General features: G+C 46.9%; 2 protein-coding genes across 5 annotated transcripts in view; both read left to right on the top strand.

Moving 5' to 3' along the window:
* Positions 1–5,786, top strand: part of PSEN1 (presenilin 1) — an 87,867-nt gene extending 82,081 nt beyond the window's left edge. For all 3 annotated transcript variants that reach the window (XM_059914575.1, XM_059914577.1, XM_059914576.1), the window contains 2 exons: positions 3,654–3,772; positions 5,170–5,786. In XM_059914575.1, coding sequence (XP_059770558.1) covers positions 3,654–3,772; positions 5,170–5,325 — 275 coding nt within the window. In that variant the 3' untranslated portion in view covers positions 5,326–5,786. The remainder of the gene's footprint in view (positions 1–3,653; positions 3,773–5,169) is intronic.
* Positions 5,787–19,837: 14,051 nt separating this feature from the next.
* The window catches only part of PAPLN (papilin, proteoglycan like sulfated glycoprotein), a 35,722-nt gene continuing 31,725 nt past the window's right edge, over positions 19,838–23,834 (top strand). Inside the window, exons 1-2 of one of the 2 annotated variants that reach the window (XM_059914580.1) lie at positions 19,838–19,934; positions 22,235–22,299. In XM_059914580.1, coding sequence (XP_059770563.1) covers positions 22,246–22,299 — 54 coding nt within the window. In that variant the 5' untranslated portion in view covers positions 19,838–19,934; positions 22,235–22,245. Of the gene's footprint in view, positions 19,935–22,234; positions 22,300–23,834 lie in introns of those variants that run through there. The other variant, XM_059914579.1, reaches the window with a different exon arrangement.

Raw genomic sequence — 23,834 nt, forward strand, 5'->3', positions numbered from 1 at the left:
TTTTTTGGAAGTGTAAAGAACTTAGAGTACCCAAAACAATTTTGAAAGAGAAGAAAAAAGTTGGTGGACTTAAACTATCTGATTTCAAAACTTACTCTAAAGCCATAGTAATCAAGGACAGACATATAAATCAAAGGAACAGAACTGAGAGTCCAGAAGTAAACCCTTATATTTATGATCAATGATTTTTTAAAAAGGTGCTAAAATAATTCAATGGCAAAAGGATATAATCTTTTCAACAAATGGTGCTGGGACAATTGGATATCCACATGCAAAAGAATGAATGGAAACCCCTGTCTCACCCTATCCATCATGCACACAATCCAAAATTAACCCCAAATTGGTCATAAACTGAAATGTAAGTGGTAAAACTCTAAAACTTCTAGAAGAAAACGTAGGAGAAAAACTTCATGACCTTGGGTTGGGCAAAGAGTTCCTTAATATAACACTGATACGTAGAAGAAAAAATTGATAGATTGGACTTTGTCAAAATTGAAAACTTTCACACTTCAAAAGATACCATTAAGAGAAGAAGTATTTAGGGAAGTCCCTGGCAGTTCAGTGGTTAGAACAACGCGCTTTCACTGCTGAGGGCACCGGTTTGATCCCTGGTTGGGGAACTAAGATCCCACAAGCCACACAGAGAGGCCAAAAGAAAGAAAAAGAGAGAGAGAGAGAAGAGGTATTTATATACCCGTGTTCATAGCACTGTTCACAGTAGCCATGAGATGGAAGCAACCTAAGTGTCCACTGGCTGACGAATGGATAGACAAAATGTGGTGTATACATACAATGGGATATTATTCAGCTTTAAAAAGGAAGGAAAATCCAATACATGCTGCAGCATGGATGAGCCAGGACATTATGCTAAGTGAAATAAGCCAGTCACAGTAAGACAAATACTGTATGATTCCACTTAAATGAAATACCTGGAGTAGTCAAACTCAGAGAGTGGAATGGTGGTTTCCAGGGGCTGGAGGGAGAGAGGAAGGAGGAGTTACTGTTTAATGGGTACAGAGGTTCAGTTTTGCAAGATGAAAAGAGTTCCGTGGATGGATGGTGGTGATGATAGCACAACAATATGAACGTACTTAATGCCATTGAACTGTGTATTTTACCACAATAAAAAAAAAAAAAAGATACCATTAAGAAAAGGAAAAGGAGCCACAGACTGAGAGAAAATATTTGCAAATCATTGCAAATCCTGTTAAAGGATATATAATTAGGGTATACAGAGAATGCTTACAACTCAGTAATAGGAAGATAACCTAAGTAAAAAATAAGGTAACACTTTGGGTAGATATTTCCCCAAAGGAGAGATATAATGGCTAATAAGCACATGAAAAGATACTCAACATCATGAATCAGAATGGCTATAATCAAAAAGACAGCAATGCGAAGTGCTGGTGAGGACTGAAGAAACTGGAACCATTGTGCACTGCTGGTGGGAATGTACTGGTACAGCCAGTATGGAAAACAGTTTGGCAGTTTCTCAAAAGGCTAAACATAAACTTAACATATAACCCAACAGTTCCACTCCTAGGAATCTACCCGATGGAACTGAAAGCAGTCTGCCCACACAAAGATGTGTGCACTGATGTTCATAGCAGCATTATTCATAATAGCCCAAAACTGAAAACAATCTACATGTCCATCAACTGGTAAATGGATAAACAAAATATAGTATATCCATACAATGAAAAACTATTCACCAGTGAAAAGCAACAAACTACAGACACATGCAATATCATGGATAAACCTCAAAAATATTATGTTAATACAGATGGCCAACAGGCACATGAAAAGATGCTCAACATCACTAATTATTAGAGAAATGCAGATCAAAACTACAATGAGGTATCACCTCACACCGGTCAGAATGACCATTATCAAAAAGTCTATAAATAATAAATGCTGGAGAGGGTGTGGAGAAAAGGGAACCCTCCTATGCTGTTGGTGGGAATGTAAATTGGTGCAGCCACTATGGAGAACAGTATGGAGGTTCCTTAAAAAACTAAAAATAGAGTTACCATAGGATCCTGCAACCTCACTCCTGGGCATATATCTGGAAAAGACGAAAACTCTAATTCAAAAAGATACACGCACCCCAGTGTTCATAGCAGCACTATTTACAATAGCCAAGACATGGAAGCAATCTAAATGTCCATTGACAGGAGAATGGATAAAGAAGATGTGGTATATATACACAATGGAGTATTACTCAGCCATATAAAAGAATGAAATAATGCCATTTGCAGCAACACGGATGGACCTAGAGATTATCATACAGAGTGAAGTAAATCAGACAGAGAAAGACAAATATCATATGATATCACTTATATGTGGAATCTAAAATATGATACAAATGAACTTACATACAAAACAGAAATAGACTCACAGACATAGAAAGCAAACTTATGGTTACCAAAGGGGAAAGTGTGGGGCAGGGGAGATAATTTAGAAGTTTGGGATTAACAGATATACAGTACTATATTTAAAATAGATAAACAACAAGGACCTACTGTATAGCACAGGGAGCTATTTTCAATATCTTGTAATAACCTATAATGGAAAAGAATCTGGAAAAGAAAAAATATATATATATATCTGAATCACTTTGTTGTACACCTGGAACTAACACAACATTGTATGTCAACTATACTTAAATTTAAAAAAATTATTGGGCTTCCCTGGTGGCGCAGTGGTTGAGAATCTGCCTGCCAATGCAGGGGACACGGGTTCGAGCCCTGGTCTGGGAAGATCCCACATGATGCGGAGCAACTGGGCCCGTGAGCCACAATTACTGAGCCTACACGTCTGGAGCCTGTGCTCCGCAACAAGAGAGGCCGTGATAGTGAGAGGCCCACGCACCGTGATGAAGAGTGGCCCCCACTTGCCGCAACTAGAGAAAGCCCTCTCACAGAAACGAAGACCCAACACAGCCATAAATAAATAAATAAATAAATAATTTTTAAAAATTATGTTAAATGAAAGAAGCCAGTTACAAAAGACTTCATATTGTGTGAGTCCATTTCTGTGCAGTGTCTAGAAAAGGCAGATTTATAGAGTTAGAAAGCAGATCACAGGTTGCTTAAGGCCTGGGAGGGGAGTGGAGATTAACTGTAAATGAACACAAGGTATCTTAATTGGGGTGATGGAAATATGGTGGACTGTGGTGATGGTTGCACAACTCTAAATTTTTTCAGTCATTGAATTGTACATTTTACAGTGGGTGCATTTTATGAAATAAATTATACCTCGGTAAAGCTGATTTTCAAAAAAAAGATGATACCTATCTCATAGGGGTTCTTGTGAGGATTTATCAGAACAAGTGCAGGTATAAACTAGGCATTCAGTAGATGACAATTATTATTTATTGTTATTATTTTTGCTATATAACAGCAGCATCTACTGTTAAGATGCCAGAGTTAGCCACATAACATCTGAACCCCCTTTTATAGAAAACCAAAAGAGAAAGGGAAAGCGTAGCTAAAGCCTAATTTTGTATGATATCATTTACTGACTTCTCATTCAGCATAGGATGGGGGGCGGGGGGCAGCGACAGTTTTGAATTGTGACATCATAGCAAAGAGTGACAAGCTTTATTTTTTTTAAGAGTGACAAACTTTATATTCATAATCTTTCCTTTTTAGGGGGAGTAAAACTTGGATTAGGAGATTTCATTTTCTACAGTGTTCTGGTTGGTAAAGCTTCCGCAACAGCCAGTGGAGACTGGAACACAACCATAGCCTGTTTTGTAGCCATATTAATTGTAAGTATACACGGATTAAAAACGTGTCAGAACTCCTCATCTCAAAATTCTGATTAAAAGGTCGTCCTTTTAACCCCAGCTAGGCTGAGTGTTCCAATCACCTGGGGAGCTTTTTTAAAAACACAAATAATTGGACCTCACCTGAGTAATTCTCTACCTGGCCACACATTAAAATCACCTGGGAACTTTTAAAACTGTGGGTCTCTACCCTGAGATATTAGTGGGTTGGCCAAAAAGTTCGTTCAGGCTTTTCCATAAGATGTTATGGAAAACCCAAACAAAGTTTTTGGCCAACCGAATATTTAATTTGTTTTAATTGTGTATTTTTTTTAAAGTTCCCCAGGAAATTCTGGTTAGTACCTCAGAGTAGGAACCATTGCTTCAAGCCCAGCAGCATAGATAATGTAAGGAATTAGATCAGTCTTAAAGGGGTAAGCAGATCCTCACTTAGTCTGCGTTTGGTGGTGGTACTGTGTTTAAGGCCACGGCCTGCAGCATACAGTGTCCTTTGGGCAGTAAGTATGAGGCAAGAAAAGCTAACTCAGTGCACGATCACACATAGATTTTGCTTATAGTGCTACAACGTGAGCCTGAAGCTTTCAAGACTATGATTTAAGTAAATAACTCATAGTTCGTATTGCTATTTTTGCTAAAGATGTGATGTCTTTGATAATATGTGAGTGAAGTTGGATGAGAGGTTAGACGAGAGCCTTTACTTATGCATTTATTTTATGATTACACTTGTGATTTATCTTGATCATATGACCAGTTAGAATTTTCATTTATTTTATTTCTCTTTTTGAGGTTAGTTTTCTGGATGTGTTGAAGCTTTTAAGAAGAAAATTACCTACTTTGGATAAACCTTAAATGCAGCTCACCCTCCAGACTTTATAGTTAATATCTCAGTAACTAGGATAAAAAATGGGGTGTATTATATAGCTGCTCTGTGTTTATAAGAAAACAGTATACACTTTATAAACAAACTTTTATTGGTTTATTCCATGAGCACCTCTTTGCCCCCAGACAGCATAAAGAATGTTCTTCACCTCTGGGATTTTTAGCTAGCCAAACTAAACCTACAGTAGCCAACCCAATAGTTTAGATAGAAATTTCAGTATTGCTTATTTGTTTTCAAAAACAATTTTACTTATTTTCAGATTCTATTCCCTACCTAGAATTAGGGATGAAATATCAACAATGTATGGATAATAATCTCTCTTGCAAAGGAAAATAAATGTTGTTTCCAGATTTAATGAAAAAATTTTGTTCTAAAAGTTAACGTCAAAGGATTGTATTGAATTAACTAAATTAAAACTGAGACTTGTGATTGAGTTGATTTGCACAGAATACTTGCATAATTATGTCTGGGTTTGTGTCTTTTCCCCTCTTCTCCACAGGGTTTGTGCCTTACATTATTGCTCCTTGCCATTTTCAAGAAAGCATTGCCAGCTCTTCCAATCTCTATCACCTTTGGGCTTGTTTTCTACTTTGCCACAGATTATCTTGTGCAACCCTTTATGGACCAATTAGCATTCCATCAGTTTTATATCTAGCATATTTGCAGTTAAAATCTCATGGATTTTTCTCCTTTGACTATAATAAAATCTGGGGAGGACAAAGGTGATTTTCCTGTGTCCACATCTAACAAAGTCAAGATTCCCAGCTGGACTTTTTGCAGCTTCCTTCCAAGTCTTCCTGACCACCTGCACTATTGGGCGTTGGAAGGAGGTGTCTACAGAAAATGGTTTTGAACATGTCATTGTGGTGGACTGAGTCCCTCAGTGCAGAAACTGCCAGATTTGAGGGACAAGAACAAGGCAAAGTGATGGGCCAGAAAGTTGCTGTGGTCCCACCAGCCGGTTGACCTTTGGTCACAGGTGGATTTTACCAACGCTGCAGACTCTCAGGACTACCATTACCAAGAGGTTAAATGAAATGGTTTAAACCAAACAGGACTCTTCCTCTTAAACTACATGTTGAAAGTCAACCTAATAAATCTGTATTGAATTCTGAACCTTTTCGGGAGATACTGTAAGGAGAGCAGGCACCAGAGCAAAATGGAAAGATGGAAAGGGGCTCAAACTTTCAGATTTTTTGCTGCAGACTTACCATTTTTAAATAAGACTTTTTTTCACCTGAGTCAAGTCAGAGGTGTAGGTTGATTTTGACACTTCTTGTTCTCAAGCACTGAAGCTCATTACCATCTATGGCTGCCATTTCTTCCCAAGGCCAGTCTGAACTTATTTGAGGTTGCTTTATCTTAAAAGTCTTAACCTCAGGTTCCAAATGCAGTCATTTATTTCTGGAAAGAGTGGAACTGTAACTCAACGATTCCCTATTACCCTTAAGTAAATTCTGGATTTTCCACCAAATTCCTAACTTTTAGGCATACTTGTAGGTTCACTTGCCCCCAGGTCCCTCCCTCCTTCCGTCTCTCTCCCGGTACTCCCCTCACAAGCACTTCTCCTATATAGCGAATAAGACAGCTCTGTTGTGGAAGCAGATGATCCTGTTGTTCTAGGATTTTGCTCTGTGTGTGGTGCAAAGAATGTGTCATGAGTCAGTGCTATCAGCCTTGCTGTCATACTTTCTTAAATAGCAAATGCAATGTGCCCAAAGACAGTAGGATTAAAGAAGAGTAAGATGGCTGGTGAAGCACTTTCTGTCCTGGTTTGTCTTTTCTTTTTAACTACAACCCATTGTCTCTTGACAATAGGTCAGAATTTGAACCAATAGCCAAAAGCTGGTGGTTTATAAAGTTTATGAGTCAGTTGTATCAGTACAAAGCTTGGAGATAGCTGTTACTTCACTTGGTGAGCTGTGGGAGAACCAAGGGTCAGGGGGAGAACCAGCGGCCAAGAGGAGAGAGGAGGGGCCTCCAACAGCCAATGGGACAAGAGCTCACGGCCTGGGAAGGAGGGGATCCGAGTGATTCCTCAAGAACCTCACAATGGGTGTTTTGTGTTTTCCCTTCCGCGTTACCTTTCGTTTCAATGTATCTTTGTGAGAATTGGGCTGCAGAGTTCAGGCCCTGTGTAGTTCAGCTGTGCAATGCATATGAACAGAGCCCGCCGCCTGCGGGCACACGGCACCTCTGGATGAAGCTTTGCCGGGGCACACCCCCTCTTTTACCACGGACAGCCCTCAGCCATGGTGATCAGACTCTTAAGCATTTGTGAGAAACTTAGTTTCTCCTTGTGGCTGAAGAGAGGCCAGCTTTCCCTCTGTTTCCTGCTGCTTGCTGTCTCTCCAGCCATCATTTGATCTGGTTTGGGGTTCTCCTTGGAGTTTAGAGTATTTGTTTTCTGCCATGGAATATTTCTTATAAGAAACTAACTTTAGGGTAATGTGCTGGTACTAACCTGTGTGTAAAAACTGGCTCCTCTTAGGCCCTTTTTCCCAAGATTTTCTTTTTCTCCTCAGATATGTGACAGTGTGGGTATTATCTTCCAGGGAGACATGCAGTTCAACAGTTACAACAAAGCCACCTGAACACTAATGTGTGATTTGAAGATTTGAAGCAGTCTTGAAGGGAGCCCTGACCTAGAGTAATTTATTTGTGTGAGGATCCCAAACATGCTGTGTCTTTCATGAAGGGTTTATCTCTGAAGAGGGTGTGTGGTGTGTGTGATTGTGTTCAAATCCATCCTATGTATTGCTGTCCTATGTAGAAAGATTGCAATAGACCTGTCACTTTCTGCAAGATGGAACCACATCTCAGCATAGAGAGAATACATCTTATTTCTTTAAAGCACCAGTCTCAGACGCAGACTTTTCCGTAGAACCTTCTTAGAGTCAATTCAGTTGTTTCTGAAATATCAAAATGCTAGTCTTTCACCATGAAAAATAGATTGTCACCAGAGAGAACAGTAGCAATTCCACTGAGGATGCGCCCTCACCCAGGGGCAAGGGGTGGCTGTGGAACCAGACAGAACAAATGATAAAACCTGACCAGCCCAGCTGACCTGCTTAATAAAAAAGGGAGGACAGTAGGAAGAAGGGCGACCCCTGATGTCTGTGTCTGACTGGCCTACAGAAGAATAGAGAGTGTTTACATACAGAATGTTGCCACAAACTAGCCTATGGAAATGCCAACCATATTTGGAGGATTTGTAGAGGATTTTTTTTCAAAGAGGAAGGGATCGCTTCTCTGTTTTTGATTCTCACCAGGTTAGTGTGTGGTCCTCAGATCACAGCTCTCACTGTAAATAACTCTCTTGGTCAGAAAAAGGAGAAGCTTTCTAAGCAACTTGAAAGAAAATCATAAGTGAACAATTTATTGATTTCACTACAGAAGCAACAACTGACGAGGTGGTGTTTTTACTTTTAAACTCCCGGATCCCCATTTTTCAAAGTGTCCCTTGGTTTTAAAAACCCTCCTTCCATAACAGATGCCCAAACAAATAATATGTTTAGTACTTGCCCTTTGCTTGGCCTCAACAAACTTTATATATGTAGTCTTGATCGTATTTTGTAAAATGTGAGACAGAACTACCACATAAGATCTTCCAGGGTCAGACATCTCAAGGAAGCCTCTGATCCTGACCCCCAGTGCCTGGCCTTGCGTATTTGCCCATTCATGATCTAGCCCTGAAGAAAATGAGCTCAGAAACCACTATGAAAAATTTTATTCAATGTCTTCTGTGTTGCTGGCATGGTGCTGGAGTCTAAGGATGCAAAAATGAGTAAGATGTAACCTCAGAATGTAGCTGTAGTCTCTTGTTTTCTGGTAAATACCAGCTTTAACTTCTCTAAAATATTAGCTACCTGTTAATAACCCCTTTTCATGGTAACTGTTATTGAGGGCTTATAAAATTGATGTTATGAAATGGTGACTTGAGTCTTCCAGAAACCAATCCTTCCAGTAAAGTACTCCTTTTTCTCTAGATTTGCTTTTGTCATTCTCCTCAACTCCAAGAGGATCCTGAACGCTGAGTTTGGGAAGAGACTTGAAAACTGGATGTTTGGTTTTGCCCTGGGATGAGACAATATCATCATAAATTTGAGCCAAGAAGTGATCCTTGTGATCTTCTTGCCTCATTTTAAATTGCCCAGACACAGGAGATTAAAAAGTGGTTTCAGCTCTTCACAACCCTCATTGAAGCTGCAGAGCAGGGTATCCCAACAAGGCCACCATCACGCTCACATCCCAAATCATCTGGATAGCATCATTGGAACAGTCCTCTCCTCTGGCAAGAAACACCTCAGATCTGTGCATTAAAGATCAGCCTGGTGCTGAAGTGAACTCCCTTCTTGAATGTCTAAGCTGTTTCCCAGGGCCTCGGACAGCTTCAGCGTTGCCCTGAGGAAGTAGTTGGGTCCACCCTGGGCCCTGGAATCTGGTGTTAGCACTTCAGCCTGGTCTGTGTAGCAGGAAGGACTTCCCAGAAAGCAATTTTCCTTTTAAAATAAGTAAGTGTTGCAACAGGACAGTTTCCAAGTCAACTATGTAGAGTATTGAGTACAGGACTGTCATGTTTATGGTGCTATCAATGTCCTGGGGTGTGGGTTTCAGTGGGATCATTTACCCTCACGTGTTCATTGTCTGGCTTTTGCTTCTACAGACACTGCTTTGTACACGATTCAGACAGACTGTGAATACATCTTTTTAAAATACCTTTCAAATTCTTGGTAAGATATAATTTTGATAGATGAGTGCAGATTTTCCTGTTGTTTGTCAAATTAATAAAGACCGCATGACTCCAGCTGTGCTAATTTTCTTACATGAAAGTATTATAATATGTAACTGTGAAAACTATTCAGCGATTATCAGGAAACAGTTTAGAAACACAAATGCATTGTTTCCATCGTTCACTCATAATAAAGTGGTATGGATTATAGCAGGCCACATCTCTGAAGGGTACTATATTAAATCTATTTATGGAAAGTCTCAACTATTCTTTTTTTTTAATTAATTAATTTATTTATTTATTTATTTATTTATTTTTGGCTGCATTGCGTTTTCGTTGCTGCACGCAGGCTTTCTCTAATTGCGGCGAGCGGGGTCTACTCTTGGTTGCGGTCCACGGGCTCTAGGCACGCGGGCTTCAGTAGTTGTGGCATGTGGGCTCAGTAGTTGTGGCTTGCGGGCTCTAGAGCACAGCCTCAGTAGTTGTGGTGCACAGGCTTAGTTGCTCTGAGGCATGTGGGATCTTCCTGGACCAGAGCTCGAACCCGTGTCCCCTGCATTGGCAGGCGGATTCTTAACCACTGCGCGACCAGGGAAGCCTTCAACTATTCTTAACACTTAGTTTCTGAAAAATGTTTCTTCTAGAAAACATCTAACTCAAATTAATGTAAAGACTATCAAAATAACTTATAGGATGTATGTTGTAGTACAGTGTAGATATTTCATAAGCTAGAGGATTATCTTTTAAAAATTATTACGTAGGTCACATGAATGGAAAAAAGCAACATTACTTTTATTGACCTGGTAGAGCATAGGTTGTCCTATCACTCTACTCCCAAACTCTACAAAGCCTTTTGTTTCTAAACAGTGAATTGCATACACGGTGTTGGGAATTATTGGTCAAAAATAAGTTTGTGGCAGAAAAACCAGAGTTGGCCTATTTGTCTTCAGAAGAAGCAGAGAAGAGGTGGTAGATGTGTTCCTGGGTACATTGGCCAGGGGCATCAAGAAGCAAAGAAGGTGTCTTTCCCTCCTATGGGAATCAGAAGCATCATTTGCTTTTATGAATCTTGTAGGCAGTGTCACTAGAGTCTGCCAGAGCAGCATCATGACTTGTCCTCATCAGCTGATAGGTATCTGATTCTTAGGGGCCCTGATAATGGTGCTCTCGATGAGAAGGAAGAATGTCCTCAAGCAGATTGAGAAGCAGGAGTAATGAGGCTGGATTTCCTGCATCGCTAGGTAAGTACCACAGCTTTTTGTAGCACAACCACTCTCCCTGGGGATTCTTCTGTGGGTCAGAGTCGGAGGAGGCCCTGCCCACCAATAGCTTAGGATCTGGTTAAAAGTGAAACAGCATGCTTGAGTACAAGCAAGTACAATGTTGGCTCACTACTGATCTAAATGGGAAAGCAGAGTAAGGAGGGATCCACAAAAGACAGGGTTTAAAAGCAGAGTTTCCTCCAGCAGCATAAGGTTTGAACCAAGTTTGGGAACAAGGGAAGAATCTGAATCGGCAAGAAGACAAAGAGCATATGCTAAAAACAAAATCAGGAAAGAGGAACGTGGGAGACACCCAAGGATAACTGGATTTTGAATTCAGTTGATTTACTCAGAGGGAAACCTAATTTGTTAACTAAATCTGTTTCCATTTTTACTTAGACTATACCTCCTTCATTAAATGACTTGTAGAAACCGTGGAGGACGATGACCTGACCTACCACAGGGACCTTTCAACACAGGGCCTCTTATTCTTGACAAAGATTGATTCTCGTACATGGGCTGGCCCTTCTGTGCCTGAATGGAGGGAGATGGAAGAGCCTCAGAAACCAAGTTTGTGGGAGTCTTAATTCTTGGGAGAAAGGGTGACATACTCTTGCTACCTCTGTCTTTTTTTTTCCCTAAAACTGGTTTAATTATGTAGTAACCCAAGGTCAATTCCTCATGCAAAAGAGAAAAGGATTTTGTTACCCTTTTACCCATAGAACACCTCGAAGTGGATCGAGGGTGAAATGCTGATTGGATTCGTTTTCTTGGGTAGCAGACCTAGTCAAGAACCACTAAACTCAAAGGTATACATACAAGGATGATTTAAAAGTGGAAACAACACTGGCAGCTAGATAAAAATGTTTATACTACACCTAAATACCTGAAATTAAGTGAGTTTTTTAAGGGTTGGTGCATCCTCTCCCAATAAGGTTATCACATATCTGTCAAGGAAACTGAGGAGAGATTTTTTGGGAACTTTATCCTGCACTTAGATTTTCCGAGATTTTGTCCACCAAGAACTGTATAACTCATTTGGGAAATAATCTGTTTTTCTGTTTACTAATCGGATTTACCTACATCTGCCATAAGATAGCATAAATGTTTAGTGAAATGACTTGAGTTTTAACTTCCTTGAGCCAGATAGACGTGAATGTGTGATTTCCTCAGATTTTCTGAGATGTTGAAAATGACCTCCCTGCCACCTTCCGCCGTCGTGGAATCTCCTTGGGAAGTCTTATTTCTGAGACGCCAAACCCAGCCAGAAGGTCATCCAGTTTGAAAAGGTCATCAGGCTTGAGTACTGTAACATCCCAGTGGGAGGGAAAGGGCTTTCCTATCCTGGGTAACCTGCACAGGGCCCGGGGGCAAGGTCTGAGGATGCCAAGAGGGTGTCCGCTTTCACCCTGATTCCCTCCATGTCTGTGCTGTCTCTAAGGCGGGCCTGGGAGAGATGGGCTAGACTTCGTTTTTGTTAATGTGGCTACTCGGGTTCTCAGGTTACTTCATTGGGCATTTGGAAGTGAGTTCCATGGCTGTTTGTTAAGGGCCTTCAGCCTCTGTGGGAACGTCACGCTGCAGCCAGCCTGCCTAGGGGTTAATGTGCTATTGATGGCATCGCCTTTTTGACTCTCTGCTGATGTTGGATCCTGTCCTCTAAGGCCGGGCACCCCTTTGGTGTCAGATGGGCCCATGGCAATGACCCCAGAGCAGCCCACCCTCAGGAGTGACAGGGACCCGGGTCCTCTCCCTGTCCCATCATCCTTTGGGGAACTCTTTCTAACCAACAAGGGTTAGAATTCCCCCTTTCCTTGCTTGTGCAATAGATAAACTAATGACTTAAATAAGTAACTAATGAAGTCATAGACTTGTTACAAGTGATTATGCAACTTTTGTCATTAAAGAGATGATTCACCAAGGCACTCCAAGCATTCATTAATTGCTGCATAAATTGATTTTTGTTTTTAAGTCAAATGCACTGGTGAACATTTTTGTGAGGGGAGGCAGGTGATGTGACCCAGAGAGGCCCTGTCCCAGTTGGAGCTCCCCAGAGACCAGGCCTGGGAGCTGCCAAGCTGGGGGCTGAGCAGAGCGGCCAGCAGCGAGCTGGGCTCCCTCCCCATCAACCCCTGGGTGCTTGGAAGGCTGCCTGTCTCTTCCTGGCAGTGCTCCAGCCTTCTGGCGGGCGAGGCCTGGTCGGCCCGTCAGCGGCCCCGGCTCCTGCCCCTGGGGCTGGAGATAAGTCTGGCCGCATCCCCCCACTGGGAACTCAGCCAAGCCAGCTGTTTCCCACGGCCCCTCCCTGACTCACCCCGCCTCTGCCCAGCCAGTTTCTCACACGACAAGCCCCTCCCTCCCAGACTGTGTTGCCCCAGGATTCTGTCTCTGGCTGGTGGGGGGCCGGGGACCTGCTTCTTGCCTCCATCTCCCCGAGGTTTGACGTTCCTGTGGCTCCCCCTCCCTCCCCAACACATTCCTTCTTCGTTATTCTCAGAGCAGACAGCCTTTGTCTGCAGACTGGCTCTCTGGACAGGGAGGCTGGCAGAGGAAACTGTCTCATGCACCCTGATGCCTCTGAGCCAGACCAATGTGGGCACCTTCACGTAGACCACAGAGATGTGCCTTCTTGCCCAGCCACCCAAACCCTCCTGCTGCCAGGTGTGGGGACACGCTGGCCGGAGTGGTAAGAGGGAACTGGGTGCATGCACTCACCCATCCACTGGAGCTCCTGGAAATTGCTCAATAAATGTTTGGTGAATGCGTGAAGTAATGGGTGGATTAGGGGTCCACAGGAGGGGATTTCCATGCAGGATGATATAAACAGGGCACATGTGTGGGAACATGTTTTAAGTAAGAACAAACATTAACCAATTTGCCCTTGTTTACAAGGCTGTGCTGGAGTTGGTGGAGCCTGAGGTCAGTTGGCCTTATCTGCTTAAGAGATCCAGTATTTATAAACAGGTGGTCGGGGTTGAATCCACACAGGATTACTCCCCAGGGAGCACTTGTGACATCTTGAGAAATACATGGGTTTGTCCTCGGCCAGTGTCACCATGTTGAATGCAGGAGGAATAAAGGGTGGTACGGTTCTTAATACTTCTCCTTACCCCTCATTTAACCAAGAAAAGCCCCAGAGGAACGTACTTGCCCCATAAAACCAACGTCCATTGAGCATTTACTATTAACGTGCCCAGACCCTACACTGAGCCCATCACAAGCATTGTCTCAGGTCATCCTCACCTCACCCATGAGTAGGGTTATCCTCATTTTACAGGTGAGAAAATGGAAGCTTCGAGAAGATGAATAACAGTCCCAGACGCATACAGCAAGAAAGTGGGAGGGGCTGCCCCAGGCCTGTGCTTCTTACCTCCAGGAAAGAGGGCACTGTGAGTTGTATCACCTCTCTGGGCCTCCGGTTTCTCTTCTGTAAAGGCAGACAGCATTTCTCAAATTTTCTACCTAAAGCTGCTCAAGCAACAGAGGACATGAGAGACCCTGAGGGTCTAGGGCATAGCCCAAAGTGGCAGCCACAGGCAGAAATGTCTCTGGAGTTTTAAGAAAACAAAAGTTTTAATTTTATTTCATAATGCATTTTGTTGTTGTTTTATTCTGGTAAAATACACATGACATAAAATTTACCATCTTAATCACTTTTTTTTGTTTGTTTTTTGGCCGTGCCACGAGGCTTGCGGGATCTCAGTTCCCTGACCAGGAATTGAACCTGGGCCATGGCAGTGAAAGGCCGGAATCCTAACTACAAGGACACTAAGGAACTCCCTTAATAATTTTTAATGATTATAGTTCGGTGGTATTTGTATTCATAATGTTGTGAATAGTTTAGATGTATAGTTCAGTGGTATTTGTATTTATAATGTTGTGAATAGTTTAAATGTATAGTTCAGTGGTATTTGTATTCATAATGTTGTGAATAGTTTAAATGTATAGTTCAGTGGTATTTGTATTCATAATGTTGTGAATAGTTTAAATGTATAGTTCAGTGGTATTTGTATTCATAATGTTGTGAATAGTTTAAATGTATAGTTCAGTGGTGTTTGCATTTATAATGTGAATAGTTTAAATATATAGTTCAGTGGTGTTTGTATTCATAATGTTGTGAATAGTTTAAACATATAGTTCAGTGGTATTTGTATTCATAATGTGAATAGTTTAGATGTATAGTTCAGTGGTATTTGTATTCATAATGTTGTGAATAGTTTAAACGTATAGTTCAGTGGTATTTGTATTCGTAATGTTGTGCAACCATCACCACCATCCATCTCCAGGACTCTTTTCATCTTGCTAAACTGAAACTCTGTATCCATTAAACACTAACTCCCCATTCCTCCTCCACCCCCCTCCCCAGCCTCTGGTGACCACTATTCCACTTTCTGTCTCCATGAATTGCCTACTCTAGGTAACTCCTATAAGTGGAATCATACAATGTTTGTCTTTTTGTATCTGGCTTATTTCACTTAGCACCCTGTTCTCAAGGTTTGTCCATGTTGTATGTCTGTAAGTCTGTTTTAATACAAAAGTAACCACAACACCACTTATCTTTAAGTGGCATTATACTCTAAAATAAGGGTCCAGGATAACGGGTCTGAAATTTACTGGTTAGAGAAGCACAGCAAAAAGATAAAAAGTTAGTACTTTCCCCCTCGTTAAGTTGAGTGTTGGAAAGTCTGTTTCTGAATTGCGTGGCGCGGGTCCTCTAACTTTCTGGGTAATGTTTCCAGGCCTTGGGCACAAGGCACAGTCACCTCTCCATTTCTCGGCTGAGAATCATCCAAATACAGAGGCTGAAGCAGCAGAGGAGGTAAGCAGTGTCCTGAGAGAGTGATGGAGAGGAACCCAGAGGAGAGGATTTCAGGAGCCTTGGCTGCTGGCCTCCAGGGCCCCCAATCCAGGACCTGGCAGCCCACAGGGACAGCAGCCACAGAGCAGGAGATGCCAAGCCAGAGTCAGAACCCACAACAAGAGAATGACACCTTGCCCTCTCTCTGCAACGACTGAGGCACCGAGGCCACACTGCTCAGCCGCGGGACACCAGCTGTGCTCTAGAGGCCAGGCCACCCACGCTAGGCTGAGAGGGACCCTCCAGGCCTGTGCTCTACAGGCTGGCCTCACACCCCACGAAGGCCAGAGCCCTTTCCCCTCAGGAAGCAGAGGGTGGTCGAGGGGGGCTCCTTACACCAGCCCCTTAATGTCTTCAGGAGTTCAGGCAACTGGCTTCTCCAGAGGAGATGGTAGCCCGGATCCTTGCAGCGCGCGCATGCGCGCACGTGTGTGTGTGTCCATGTGGAGGGAAGGGGATGAGATCTCTGAGGATAGACCTGCTGGGTGGGAGCCAAGCAGGACAAGATTTCTGGAAGACCCCTCCTTTTCCTCCTTTTTGTTGCTCTCCGGTCTTCCGCCCCAGGGCAGTGTCCTGCCCACACCCCAGGGTCTTCACAAGGCCTCAACCTCGGCCTGGTGCCCTGTCCCAGGATCTGGATTCAGGCCCCAGGGCACGGAAGGGCATCCCAGGAACTCTGTTCTGTTTTGGATGGCCCTTGTGTCAGTGGGATGGTTGAGGAACCTATATTTCTGTCCCAGCTTTGAGGGTAACACTTCCTTCCAAGGCCAGGTGGCGTGTGACAGCCTCTCGTCAGCTATACTGAGCATTGCCCGCTCACGTCTCACTTCCGGTTCAAGGTCCTGACTTGGATGTGGCAGCGGGAAGGAGGAAAGGGGATTGGTGTGGAGGGGTGCAGACTGGCACCGAGTATTTGAACACTCTCCTTCCCACCCCCCCCAACTTTGAGTGGCTATATCGAGGGAGATGGATATATGTATTGGAGGGTGGGGAGAAGGTAGAGAGGTAAATGGAGAAATCCTCAAATGTGAAGTGTTCTTTTTTCCTTTTTGGATTCCCAGTGGGCTGCAGCATAAGTTGTGACTTTTATAGTGGAAATATTTGAATATTCAGGTTGTAAGCTTTGTTTTATTCTAAAGGAACCCACAATGGTAGAATGCAGTGCCCTACTGGAAGGTAAACTCAGCAAGGGCAGGACGATCTGTGTGTTACAGGCCACGGCTTGGGAGAGCTGCTGTGCAACCCTGTGCTTAATGACATTGCCTCGGTAGCTTGAAAACAGCCATGGGGTGTTTACACCATGGAAACTGATCAACGCTGCAAAGCAGTGCTTTTTCTCCTCCAGAGAGCTGGTTGTTAAGCGTTTACCGCCGCTGGACATTTACTCTCCCCATAGGCACTCAGGTGTTCAAGGACTGAATAAATTAATAAACCACCATCCAAAACAGCAGAAAGGAGAGAAGCAGCGTTCTCTAAGTTCAGGTCAACAGATACCGAGTGCTGGTGCCACAGGGTGAGAGTGGACATTTGTTCTCTGGGGTAGCCCTGCACCTGAACTCCCATCTGGGGAACCTGCCAAGTCTTGTTTCCCGGGTCCTGGCAGTCAGGGTGCCGACATGCTCCTGTTGGGGCTGGAGTCTACAAGGGGCTTTTTCTGGGGGTGACGTGGGTCAGTATTGCCTAAAGTCAAGTGTCCAGCAGGATGTCCTAACCAGCACTGGTCCTGGGCCACGATCTATGACCGTTTCTGTGATTCCAGCCCATTTCTGTGCCTGATTCTCCAGCTTCCTGCCAATTCCATGAGCTCCCAATGTCCTTCCTCTGAAGAACTTTTCTAAGTTAGCCATGTCCTTTTCTGCAGATTGTAACCAAGAGCCCCAGGTGTCAGGTCAGGTTAGATGCACAGGAGATCTACTGGGGGAAATGCAGCAAAGATAAAAAGAAGGGAGCAGAAGCAGAGAGAGCCTTTCGGAATGTGGTGTAGATCTGGCAGCTGGAGACTGTCAGTCAGCCTTGGTTCCCGCACCACCCTCTTGAGGGGCACCTTCAGGGCCACCACCAACCCCTGGTACAGGGCACAATGATGAAAAACACAGACCACTGCCCTTGCAAAGTTCACAACTTAAAGGGAGAAAGAGAGACAAATGCATCACTGCAGTAGTTCAAAGTGCTAGGGCAAACCCCATACCATGAGAGCACAGGCGGGTGTAGGGAAGGCTTCCCGGACGAGGTGCACCCCGGGAGCCCTGAGGCTTTTGAGGTTTTGCCATCTCCCTCTTCTCTCAGCTCTGCATCCCAACCCAGCCTCTCACAAAGAGATCTGGCCACTTATTTCTTGGCTGTGTCCCTGGATCTGCAATCTACAAAGATGTTCAAGATGTAGGGAATCCAGGATACAGGTGGAGGGAGCATGGGACAAAAGGAACTAACTTTTATTGAGCACCTAGTAGCAGCTTTATAGAAGCCAGTTACTTCCCTACTCCACCACCCTCTGCGTGAGGCTCGAGTGAGCAAGTTGAGACAAGGAGGTGACATGACTTGCCTGAGTTCACACACAATGAGAGGGAGAGCAGGTCCCTGCTCCTTCTGCCACCCCGGGCTAACCCTACCCCCAGCCCCAAGTGGAAGGGAGCCTGGTGCAGCCACAGTGAGTGACACAGGGCCAGTACAGAGGGGACTTTACAATGGAAGAGAAGGTCTTACACTTTTTCCTGGAATCTTCCTTCTAAACCACCATGTTTTTGTGCACACCATTTTTTTATGAACAAGAATTATGTGCTGGGCACCATGCTCACCATGTCTCTCTGAGGTGGTGGGACGTGAGGCTTAAAGGCCAGTGCTTGCCCTAACCAGTAACTGCCAGAGCCCAGTTGGTGGGTCCAAGGATGTACTGTGTGCGGGTTCTGCCTCCCCAGCCTCTGGGTCTCCTTTGCAGCTGGGGTGAGGAGTAAGAAATCATGGGCCGGGGTGTCTGAGAAGAAGGGATCATAGATCGTAGAGGGAAACCAGAAACAGATCCGGGAGGTGCCTCGGCTGCTCAACCCCACAGCAGGAGAAGCAGCTGCCTCCCACTTTACAGGGACCTTTGACCAAGCTCTGAAAATTCCTAGCTGAGGGGAGCAGGGAGTGGGGCTTTTTGAATGGAAGAAACAGATTTTCCTTTTCTAGAGAGGCTTTGGGTAATCCCACTCCCTTTTCTCTGCCAAGCTTTATCTTTGCCTAAGACTTCACAGAAGTCCCCAGGGGCCCCTGCTACACAGCTGCTGCATCTCCTCTCTTCACTGATACGTAAGAAATGGGCCAGATTTAACATGCATATGTTTTAATAAGCATTTTATCTGAGCATCTGTGATGGCCCAGGGAGATGAGTTGCAGGAGCTGGAGGTCTGAAGAGGGGGTGAGCTCCCCCCTGGTGACTTTTCTCTGATCCTCAGGAGGCCAGGGGAGAAATGCCCAATAGCTGGGCTGGGAAAGGGGCTGAAGACAGAAGAGGATGAGGGAAAGGAATCAACCTTGTGACCTCCCCACCTCCGAGTGCCCCAGGGCCAGTGCTATTTTTCTGGGGATAGGTGATTTCCAGTTCCAAAACAGAGATGGCAGACAAGGAGTGCCTTGGTTGAGAAAAAGAAGGACAACTAGGAAAGGAAATTAAATGTATGGCATTTATTGAGCTCCTACCTTGATCCCAACTAGTGCTTTGAACTCACATGACAGGGATGCATGCTTTACCCTCAGGGACCTCACAGCTGAGTTAGGGAGACTCAGATCCCTGCTGTGTGATGCACCATAGAACTATAGCAGACAGAGATGGAGACTGAGGGAGCAGGGGGCCACCAACTTAGCCTGGGGTGGCGTGGGGAGGGTTCTGGAGAAGATGATGTTTGGCAGATCTTGAGGGATGACTAGGAGTTTGCAAGGTTAAGAGGGGGTTTCCAGAGTGCATTCTAGGCGGTGGGAAATGGTGGCTGGGAGGTGGGAAACAGCGGATTGTGTGTGGAGAAATTCAGCTGTGGCTGAAGCATAGAATTCAGGGGTAGGAGACAAGCAGACGGCTGGACACAGGGCTGTGTTGTATGTAAGGTGGGCATGGAGGAAGGATGGCACAGAACCGGAAGACTTGGGTACAGAGGAAATGGGACTGGTGCCAGCCCCAAAAGCGAAGGGCAAGCCAAGCCTTGGCAGAGACCCAAAGGGATGGAGGCCCTGGGCATCGCAGGTCACCGGGGATGGATGTCAGCAGAGCTGGATGGGGGGAGATGGGCGGGGAGGAAGCCAGCCAGCGGAGGGGAGAGAAAGTCCAACCTCCTCAGGCGTTTCGGGCGGCCTGGCCAACCTCCCAGACTTGTTGGGCTGGGGCGTGCACCCACGGAGTGGCCTCGCCGGCCCCGCGCGCCCGGGGCTCCGGGAGACAGGTAGGAGGCGGAGGGACAGGACCCCGGGGCGGGGGCGGCTCGCCCCTGGGCTGCTGCAGGAATTTGCCCCGCCCGGCTCCCAGGGAGAGCGGCGTGGGAGGAATTGGGGGGCCTGGGAGGAGACCCCGCCTCCCGCTCTCCGCTGAGGCGGGCGCGGCGCCGGGTCCCCGCTCCGCGTCGCGCGCCCTCGGGCGGGGGTGGGGGAGGTCGCGGGCGCGCAGGAAACCCCGGGAGCCTCGGGGGCTGGGGCCGGGCGGACAGACGCAACGCGGGCGGCCCGCGCCAACCCTCCCGCCTCCTCTGCCCTTCCCCACGTCGGACGCCGTTCTGGCGCGGGTCTCCGGAGACCGAGCGCGCCCCCTCCGCGGTGCCGCTGCGGCTGTGGGCCTGGAGCGCCCGAGCCCGGGTCCCTGCGCCGCCGGCCCCGCGCCTCACGTCGCAAGCCGCCCCTCTCCGCCCCGGGGGCTGCACGGGGCCCGTTCCCGCCGCGAGGCGGGAGCGGGGGAGATCCTCGCATGGGGACCGGGAAGGGCGCGCGGGGCCCCTAGACACCGGCCCCCGGCACGCCCCGCGCGGAGCCGCAGACCCGCTCGGCCGGAGTCCGCCGCTCCCAGTAGCAGCTATAAATAAAGTTCTTTTCTTCTGTCCTTCCTGCCGTCTTTCCTTAAGCTAGGCTCATCCCCGCCCCCTGAAGGCAGTCTCTAGAGAAGCAGCATCTTTGCCGTTAGCCCGAGAACAAGGCTCCCCGGGCACCTCGGCTTCCCCTCCCGCGCGCGGTTCTTACACGAGGGGCCGCAGAGGCGAGGCTGGACCGCGGCGGTGCGAGCGGGAGGCAGCACGCCACCGCCCTCACCCCGCCAGCCGCGGGGACCTCCGGTTTGCAGAGAAAATGATGCCTACGTGAATCACAGTTGGTGCTAAATTAACGGAGCATGTGCATGGTTAAATGTGCCAGGTTATATTTGGCTGAACTTGGCTTAGGTATGCTCTATTTTGTTCTTCTAAACTGCAATCATTTTATGCTTAAGGAAATTAAAGAGAACAATGGTAGAATTTCAGATTTTAAAACTTAAGCATACAAACCAGTACTTGTTTAATGTTTTGTACTTAAAGGGGCACGTTGTGTATGTCATTCTCCAGTACAGTGACATGTACACACATGCACACCTACTGCACACATGCACGAGACTGCACTCAGACACTCTGTACCTGCTGCACTCGCACACATCATATGCGTGCACACACCAAACTCCACACAGGCATTTTGTACACACACTCACACACACTACATTGCACACACGCACGTACTGCACTCACTCTGCACACACACACACACACCCCTTAGGGAACCTGCTTGTGGAGCTTCTCCAGTACAGAGAAATGCTGGCTTGGGTTTAAAGTAAGATACAATTAACATTTTTAAAGCATTTAAGCTGAGTTTTAAAAGTGCCTGCAGAGACTTTAAAAAACATTTTTATTAACGAGTTTTTAAACAAGCGCTGTAATGGCTTTTTAAAAAGAATCTCTTGCTGAATTAAAACAGTGAGTCTGATGGCTTTGATTCTGAACTCCCTGTCTTTTAACAAGGAAGTTTTTTTTTTTAATTAATAGACTTTTACTTTTTTTTTAAGTATTTATTTATTTATTTATTTATTTATTTATTTATGGCTGTGTTGGGGTATTCGTTTCTGTGCGAGGGCTTTCTCTAGTTGTGGCAAGCGGCAAGCGGGGACCACTCTTCATCGCGGTGCGCGGTCCTCTCACTATCGCGGCCTCTCGCTATCGCGGCCTCTCGCTATCGCGGCCTCTCACTATCGCGGCCCCTCCCGCTGTGGAGCACAGGCTCCAGACGCGCAGGCTCAGTAGGTGTGGCTCACGGGCCCAGCTGCTCCGCGGCACGTGGGATCCTCCCAGACCAGGGCTCGAACCCGTGTCCCCTGCCTTGGCAGGCAGACTCTCAACCACTGCGCCACCAGGGAAGCCCAACAAAGAAGTATTTTTAATTGCCCTCTTTCCTTCGCTCTGAAACCCTGAAAGAAGTTACTCTTGAACTTTTAGAAGCCAGTTACAGACGGGCCTTCCCTCCCTCACCGTGTGAGTGGCACGGCCGCTCCGCTGCGCCCCACGGCATCCCCTCCAGTCCCTCTGCGGGTGTCCGGGTCACCTGTGGGCAGCCGGGAGGGAGGGACAGGCCGCCCCCGCCGCGCCGGCCCAGGAGACCGCGGGGAGCACGGGACTCGGGGTGGGTGGGGCGGCGCCTTGTCCCGCCCCACGCGCTCCAACCCCGGCCTCTCCCGCAGGCCAGGCCGAGATGCGGCTGCTGCTGCTCGTGCCTCTGCTGCTGGCCCCGGCACCCGGGTCCTCGGTGAGTTCGACCCTTCCCCTCCACCACGCCCCGCCCCGGGAGGACCCTGCTGGGGAGGCGGGGGCGAGGGCTTGGCCGCGGGCCGGAGCCCCCGACGGCTGGAGCACCCCCGGCAGTGGCGCCATCCCCAGGAGAGGGCCAATGTCGGCGACGGGGACGGTGGGGTGGGAGGAGGCGAACCCTCGGCCCGAGCTCCTTCAGAGGGGTGGGACCTTGAAACTTCCCGCCTGGCTTTGGGGCACAGTTTGCAGAAATGGCAACGTCCCAGCGCCCTCCCCCTTCAGAACGTGCTGGGGGGCACTGCTAATGTTGGGAACGTCCTGTCCGGGTGGTATATCACGGTGGAAGGAAGAGGAGATCAGTGCTGGCACCAGCCAAGATTCAGGGCTAGGTGGCCCATCCCACCAGATGTCTGCCACCTGCCTGGGACCAAACTCAGCTGCTCCTCAATGGGGCTGTTTGGGCCTAGAGGTTTGGGGTGCCAGCCATTCCCCACTGCCTTTGGGGTTAGCATCTAGAGCAGGGCTGACCGTTAGAACCTTCTGAGATGATGGAAATGTTCCGCATCTGTGCTGTTCAATAAGATAACCACTCAGTTCATGTGGTTACTGAGCACATGAAATGTGGCTAATGCAACTGAGGAACTGAATCTTATTTGATTTTGATTAATGTGAATTTAAATAGACTCACGTGGTTAGTGGCTACCGCATTAGCACAAATTTAGAAAGTGGACACAGGAAGCCAACTGGTGATCACAGTAGCGGTTTCATTAACAGGGGCCTGAAGGACAGGGCTCCCTGGAGAACATATCTGGGTTCTATGGAGGTACAGAGAATCTTCTAGACCACAGGACCCATCTTTGGGGAAGGGACTGTCTGAAGAGCAGGGCTTGGTCCTGGAGGCTGCTCCTGCCAAGTTTCTCCTGCGTTGACAGGATGGAGGGCACAGCTTCCGTCCTGTCCCTGGAGAGCGCTCCGCAGGGGGAGACCCACAGCCCTACCCAGCCCTCTGAGGCCAGCAGGAGGACCCCTGAGAAAGGACCCAAACTGTTTGCTGCCTTAGGGAGGGCAGGGGGAATGATGCCTCAGTGGAAATGTGAGTGGAGGATGAGAAGGACTCCTCCGACCAGGGCCGAGAGGGGCAGGCAGGGATGGACGTCAGCAGTGGGCAGCGGGCACTGCTCCAGAGCCCCACGGATTTAGCATGGGCCACAGTCAGAGCAGAGAGTGGGCTAGAGCCCCCTTCCTCATGTCCTCTCCACCACCTTCTGGCTTCCCCGGGTCACCTTTGCCTCCCCATGGTCCTTGTTCCCTAAGTGCCACACTCTGAGGTCCTCGGCACAGGCTTTATCCTAGTGCCTGGCTGCATGAAGCTCAGAGCTCGGGGTTGGGGGGGCATGTTGACAGTGTCAGGACACCAGGATGAAACTCAGAGCCACCTCCTAACAGCTGTGGCCCTAAGCAAATCAACAGGTCTTAGATTCCTTTAATGGGGGGGCGGGGGGGTAATAACACCCACCCACAGGTTGCATGCAG

Source organism: Balaenoptera ricei, chromosome 2 (genome assembly GCF_028023285.1).
Source record: "Balaenoptera ricei isolate mBalRic1 chromosome 2, mBalRic1.hap2, whole genome shotgun sequence".
NCBI lineage: Eukaryota > Metazoa > Chordata > Mammalia > Artiodactyla > Balaenopteridae > Balaenoptera > Balaenoptera ricei.